Source organism: Leptonychotes weddellii, chromosome 16 (assembly GCF_054177405.1).
Source record: "Leptonychotes weddellii isolate Sample4059 chromosome 16, ASM5417740v2, whole genome shotgun sequence".
In the NCBI taxonomy this organism is placed as follows: domain Eukaryota; kingdom Metazoa; phylum Chordata; class Mammalia; order Carnivora; family Phocidae; genus Leptonychotes; species Leptonychotes weddellii.
Window position 1 is genome coordinate 44061771 of NC_138384.1, and position 7036 is coordinate 44068806.

The 7036-nt window shown below is 53.9% G+C and overlaps 1 protein-coding gene across 2 annotated transcripts; it reads right to left on the reverse strand.

Annotated features, from left to right (window-relative positions):
• Positions 1–2074: 2074 nt before the first annotated feature.
• PNMA8A (PNMA family member 8A) lies at positions 2075–6155 on the reverse strand. Of its 2 annotated transcripts, none has more exons than XM_081807149.1 (2): positions 6000–6155; positions 2075–5428 (listed from the first exon to the last, which is right to left on the reverse strand). In XM_081807149.1, the coding sequence occupies exon 2, from the start codon at positions 5350–5352 to the stop codon at positions 3853–3855; it is 1500 nt and encodes a 499-aa protein (XP_081663275.1). In that variant the 5' UTR covers positions 5353–5428; positions 6000–6155; the 3' UTR covers positions 2075–3852. The 2 variants fall into 2 exon arrangements, with proteins under 2 accessions (XP_081663275.1, XP_081663274.1); XM_081807148.1 differs by lacking the exon at positions 6000–6155 and adding an exon at positions 5573–5823.
• Between the last annotated feature and the right edge of the window lie 881 nt (positions 6156–7036).

Consider the following 7036-nt stretch of genomic DNA (forward strand, 5'->3'; position numbering starts at 1 on the left):
TCACTGTCTCTCTCTCTCTCTCTGTCAAAATAAATAAATAAAATCTTTAAAAAATAAAAATAAAAAAATAAAAAAAACATAAAAATGATGAAGATGATATGTCAAAACTCATCCAACAGGTCACTTAAGATTCGTGCATTTCACTGAATATAAAATATAAAGGGATAATAAACTTACATCTTTATTCTTCACCTATTTGCAATTCAGCACGTGAGGGGCAGCTCTTTCTAGAGCCCCCGTGGGCCCCTGCCCTGGCCACTGTCGCTACTTTGGTCACCTCCTTCCTCCTCACTGGGCTTCCAGCTCTGCCCTCAACCTCCCCCCCGCCCCCCGCAGCCTGTGAAAACCGAATTCGGATCACGACCCTCTGCTCAGAACCTCCCATGGCTCCCAACTCACTCAGACTGAAGCCAAAGCCCATCCTTTCCGAAGCCCACAAGCCTCCCAAACCGCCCTGACCTCACCTCATTTCCTCCTCGCTCCACCTCTCATCTGGCCACACCCACCTCCTCCTCCTCCTCCTGCGCTTTTTCTCAACCACCAGGCGTTCCTCAGGCTCTCTTCCCTCTGCCTGGGATCCTGTGCCACCAGCCGGCTGCCTGTCTCCCTCCCTCACCTCCCACCTGGGTGTTCAGATGTCACCTCCTCAGAGAGGCCCTCCCTGACCACTATATAAAACAGCCAGCGCTCTTTTCCATATACACACGCACTCATCGGGACCCTCTCCCTCCGCGGATTTCAGGCCTGTACTCACCACCCCTTCGGTATCACGCAGCTCCCTGTGCCCCGTCTACCTCCCACCGGAATGCCAGCCCCAGGAGGGCAGGAAACTTCGTCTGGTTCCTGGCTGTCACGGAGCCCATGCCCAGCACCTCGGGGCTGACCGAACGCACCGATGATCGAGGACACTGCCTTCAGGACCTTGGGCGGGGTGGGGGGGGGTGTGTACGCAGAGGCTCTTGGCATCACTCCCATCTCCCCCAGAGGAATGGTAAAGGCTGGGCCTTGCTCCCAGCACAGCCCTAAGCAGAATGCTGCCCCCTCCCAGAGAGGGGCTGAGAGGCTTCCTTGCAGACAGCCGAGTTCCCGGCATTTCGCCGGGCCCCATCCCTAGGTGTGCCCCCCAACCCCCCAACTTCAGGCCAAGTCAGCCTTTCAGATTCTACTGCCGGCCTGGGTGAACTACAGGGAGTGACTACATCTTGGGAGGTACTTAAAGATGTTGGCCAGATATGGCTTTTCCATAGAGGGAGAGGGGAAAAGCACCCAATCCATAAACCCACTACCCAGGTCTCTATGTGCCTCTACTCCGGCACCTCAGTCACTCCCCTGTCCCCAAACGCCAGCTTCCCTTTTGGTCTCTTGTGCTTCTTCCCTCCCTGACCATCTCCGTTGACCTTTCAGAACACCTCGCAGGGGAGGGCGCTGGGCAGGAGAAAACTGAAAAACCTGCTTCTGTCTGAGGGGAGGGGAGGAAAGGGCCTTCCTCTTCCAGCTGCTTTTCAAAGCGAACTAACATTTTCAGATAAATTCATGTCACCAGTTACCTGTTTTCGAAACTTCTAGAAACCCCAAGATCTGCGGGAGAGCCTCTCGAGTTGGTGACAGGCCGCAGAGCAAAGAGGACACCTCAAAGGCATCTTCTGTCACGGAAAACTGACGATCCTTGCAGGACTGACAACAGCTCGTGCCAGGCTGGGAGTCTAGGACAGTGTGTTGTTCACTGGGGGGACCCTCTTCTCAAATAATCCGTGACCTCACCTATAAGAGCGTCAACAGATACTTAATTTGCTAACCTAATTTTGTAACATACATGTTTGCCTTTACCCATCATGGTGGCCATCTGTTAACACAATGAAGCCCTAATGGACCCGATTTTGAAACCGGGTGCTGGAGAGTCCCAGGCTTCCCTCACCTTGAGAGGCCAGCCCGCTCCTGTGTTTTGTTTTGCACAAACCCAAGGAAAAACCTCGAGATGCGCACGGATGATGCGGATCCGGAGGAAGAGCTGCAAACGGAAACCGGTTTCTTCTCCCCCCCAGCCCCAGGCATCTTCAGTTAAGACTCATCCAGGTTTTTGAAATTAACTGTCACGTTTATTTTCAAGGCGGAATTACTAACAACATCTAACAACTGTTCACATTCTCGAGCACAAAAACTGAAGTCAGAAGACAGCCCCTGGACACATCAAAGGGCTGAAACTCCACGCGACGGTATTACTGAGCACCACGTGAATACACTGACGTGCTATCATACAGCTGAACGTCACAGCGTTAACAAGAGCGTGTGAATTACAAAGGGAAACTTCTTCCAGAGCGTTACAGCACGGGGCATGCGCGGGACGCAATCTCTTCCACTTGCAACCTCTCTTATCAGCCACACTTATAAGAAGTTCGGCTATATGCAAATAGATGGCAGAAACAACTCACTGGAGACCTGTATGAAATCAAGTTCACTTAGGAACACAAGGTAATATTCTGATCGTCTCCTCTGTGACGGGCTTGGCTTACGACATTCAAGTTCCAGCTTTTTTTTTTATAGACATGAAAAAAATAGATTCGGTTTACATCTCTGAGCATGCCTTGGGCCTCCCGGGACACTTTTTGAGAACCACTGGTGTTGGGTATCCTGCCCCCTCCCCGTACACACACACACACACACACACACACGCACGCACACACACACACAGGAAACATGGTATGCTAGTCTATTCGGAGAACAGAAATTAACAGCCAACTTTTTAAGAATTTTTTCCCTCTCTTATTATAACATGAGAAGTGTCTTCAGCCCCAAAGATGTGGAGAGTTTGGTAGTGCTGGATGGACTTGGGGCTGGGAAGCCAGAAGTGCTTGAGTCCTTCCCTACCAATCACCTTTCCTCCCCACAGGCTTCCTGAGAGCATCTGACCCCAAATGGGAGTCCAAGTACCATTTTTATTCACAGAACCTAAACCTCAAACACTTCAAAGCCTAAGCGCACACTCTTGTCCCCCAGAACTAACTCTTGGGGCCTTCCTGCCCTCTGGCTAGTTAACTGGAGGATGGAAGCTGAAGAGCAGGAGGTGCAAGGCAGGCAGGTCTGCTTTGAAGATCTATGCTTAACTTCCTAGTAGGTGAAACAGAGAAGGTGGGAGAAAGGCCCTGCATGTAGAGGTCAGCTCACTCTCCAGGAAGCAGGGAATAAGGATGAAAGGCAGAACATGAACAGGCACCCTGCCCATGTACGGAAAAGTGAATATTCTAGGATTTTCCCAGTCTGCTTAGCGATTCTCCAACCTCTGAAGGTGAGTCGAGGGGGAGGGGCAAAAGCAGGCCTGGCAGAGAAAAGAGCAGAGGTGCACCTCCCTCCCTTAACCTCTCCCACCTAAGAGCTCACGCATGGTTTTCCTCTGAGAGGCCCATCTCTCCAAACTGGGTCCCTAAGAGTCCAAAGTCATGGTTCATTCCTTAAGGAAAAAAACTTTGTTCCCCATTTGATACTTCGTCCTTGGTCTTCTTTCAACTCATAGGGTATGGGTGGTCCCCCGAATCAAAGCTTTCTGGGTTCTGTGGATAAATTAGAAGAGCTCACCAGGGAAGGAGATGTCATTTGGAATTTCTTTCTTACTTCCTTGGACCTTTTAAGTGTTTGAACATTTCTATCCCGCAACCAGGCTTCCAGAAAACTCCACCCTCAAAGCCATCGACCCTGACAAATGTTCTCACTCCCAACTATTCGATTCTTAACAAGGGAGCTAGGTCGGATGGAGTAGCGGAACGACTGGAGACTACCACAGCGACACTCAAGCAACAAAGGAGAGGTGAGGGGTTTGCTTTGCCACCTCCTGCCCATAGGTGTCCCCAAGGTTGGCCTTCAGGGGCTCCTAGGAGGGAGGTCAGGGCTCCCGCCCTCTAAAACCTCAACTGGTGTGTCATCCGCCTCCTCCACGGCACTGGGGTCCTCCTCGCACACCACCTGACCTGCCACGCCCCCTAGTGCCTCTGCACCCACCTGCCGCTCCTGCTCGGGTTCCCCACTCATCCACTTGCCCTTGCCGGCACAACCCAAATGACTTCTGTTGTCATTCTGACCACTGGAGGCATGAGGAGAGCCTTTCGGCTTGGCCTTTGGGCCCCGAGACGTCGAGGCTGGCAACCCCACGGGCTGGGGGCCTTGAAGGGCCTTCTGAGCTGAGCCATCTCTTCTTGAGCCCGGCCCTTTCTTCCCCATCACCGGCTTCTTCTTGGCATCTTCTGAATCGACAAGGACGTACGAAACAGGGCCCAAGCTCACCTTCTTCTTCTTTCTCACAGGGGCAGGGCTCTTTGCCAAGGCCCAGCCCATGGCCTTCTTCTTTGGGGGGCCCTCCTGACCGCCATCTTGGTCTGACTGTGAAGCGACCCCAGGGCTCACAGCTTCTGACCGGGCATCATGGGATGGGCTGCTGCGAGCCTTCCAGGCACATTTCGCCACAGGCTTTTTCAAAGCCGACTCCTCCTGCTTCACACAGGGCTTTCTGTTGCTCCTGACGGATTCTGACACCTCCATATTTTCAGCACCATCAGCCTCAGGAACCTCCAAGGAGGCTGAGCTGTTGGAATGGTGGCCTTTGGGCTTCTTCCAGAGCACTGATTCCTGCTTAGTGTTTTTTTTCTGCTTCTTTCTCCTGGAGCGACTTTTAGCTCCAACCCGGCGAACCACAGGTTTGGGAGGGTCACCTTTGTCTTCCAGATCATTCCAGGTGTCGGGATTCTCCATCTTCAAAGCAGAACCTAGTTCTGCAGCCCGCCCTGGCTCCTTCTTGACCTTCCTCCATGCTGCTAAAGCTGAGATTGCTACTGCCTGGGCATCAGCCACTTCTTGAGCCCTAGCTTCCTCGCGGCCGCGGATCTCGGCATCCATGTAGAAGATGATTTGCACCACTGCCCCCAGGAGCACCCCCAAAGCTTCTGCCCAGTTCTCTGGGGGCTGATTCTGGGGCCGTGGGGGGTGGCTAAACTGGAGCAGGCGGACCACATCCTCCCAGGTACGCCCCTCGGCATCCAGGAATTCATTCAGGTTTTTCAGAAACTCAGTATCCTGGGTGGGGTCTCTACAAACCACTCTCCAGACGCCCCCCCTTCCTGGGAATTCCCGGGGTATGGCCCTGAGATTCACACCCTCTCCGACCTCAATGAGGGCAGCTTTGGCATTCTCTTCCCTCAGAAAAATCTTATTGAGCACGAAGTATGGGCCCAGCGGGGAGAGGACCCCATTCAAAGTCTCCTCAATTTCTGCTTGACCACAGTCCTCTGGGATGCCCGTGACCAACAGGGACCTGTGGATGTCCACTTCCATCCCCCGGCACCAGTCCTCCAGAAGGTTCATGGCCATGGTCGCGGACACCTGGCGGCTCTAATCCCACGTGCACTCAACAGTCTATAAGATGGACGGTCCCCAGATATTAATCCTGTAAGGTGACAGGATAGGGAGGTCAGATTCCCCGGAAGACGGCCAGGCTCAGAGATCTCAGCTGCCCCCTGCGCGGCGGGCCTACAGGCGGCCTCGCGCTTCCCCAGGCCCTTCCTCCCCCAACCGGGCCCCGGGTGCTCACACGTGTCCTGCGACCCGCCGAGAACCGCGCTCGGCCCTGCCCCGGGCCCGGCCGGCGGCCGCCCAGCAGGGATCTGGCAGCCCCGCCCCCGGCCGCCCGGTCGGCTCGGGCAGAGGACAGGCCGCCGGGATGCAGCCGCTCGCCAGGCGCCTGCTCGGCCCACCCAGGCCGGCTGCTCCCGGCCGAAGGGGCCGAGAAGCCGGCGTCCGCCCCCGCCCGGGCCCCGGCGGGTCACGCGGCGTCTCGCGTCGATCCCCGCAGCTGCGCGGAGCCGAGGCCGGCGTCGCAGCGCGCGCGTGCGCACTTGCGTCCGCGCCGGTCCAGCGGTCGTCATGGCAACCGGCCTTGGCTGCGGATGCGCCCTCCGGCCTGAGGGGGGCCCAGCGCGAGAGTTGGGGCGGGGGGTTGGGGGCGTTCAGCAGCTCACCGAGCAAAGGGTCTGCGCATTCTCCGATTTTCCCTCCAGACGCACTCTTCCCACTCTTTTCAATTCAGCGTGGGCCTCGGGGACCGGGGTGGAGTGCCCCGACTTCTATGATGACAACCACTTAGCCCTCCTAACCTCTCCCTTTCTGCTGGGTTCAGCCCACGGGACTCCTGGGAGCCACCAGAAACCTGAGGGCGAGAGGAAACAGCAGCTTTAATCCCCCCTGAGTTCCTCTAACAAAGCCGAAGCTCCTGACAGCTCTGTCATTCGGCCACAGTTACCTTGCTTCCAGAAATATCCAGGAGCTTCTAGAAACTCCCGCCTTCTGCCCCACGTGCCCTGCAAGTCTGGGCATAGTGCCTCACCTCTCCTTGGAGGCTTCCTCAACTTGCTGCCCGCAGGCAACACCTTTGTTGATGGTTAATGAAACACTTCTCAATGACTCAGTTTGAGTTGCTCTTTCCCGTCAGGACCTCACTGATGCACCTAACAATGCTGCTTACTGGCTGCACAGCCTCGGACACTTTGAGCTCTCCAAGCTCCTTCCTCTTCTTCCTAAAAGGAATACCGATAAAAACCTTCCTGATCAGCACTTTGAAGGTTCAGGGATATCACATAGGAAAGATGCAGCGAAGTACAATTTTGGCCTGAGTGTTCAACCAAAATCTGTAATTTGGATTCCATTTTGGAATTGGGGCCTTTGCAAGACCAAATAGCCAAATGCGTGTTCAGCTGTCACCTCTAGCATCCCTGAACGTGGGCGTGATCAGTCCTTTGATTTTGCAATATGTGTGTGATTGCCCAAGTTCCCATGATATTTCATGGAAAAAAAAAAAAGACATGTCATTCAAATTGTTAAATCTGAATATCTCATTCCAATAAACACTCTAGCTATAACTAGAGTTTAAAAATCTCATGTACTTTACCTGTGGAAATTCTATTAATCAGCTGAAGAATGAATGTGTATCATCATGCAGTGGTTTTAAAACATGGCTGTAAGTTTTTTGATATTCCTATTGAAAGGTGGTGATCTTTGT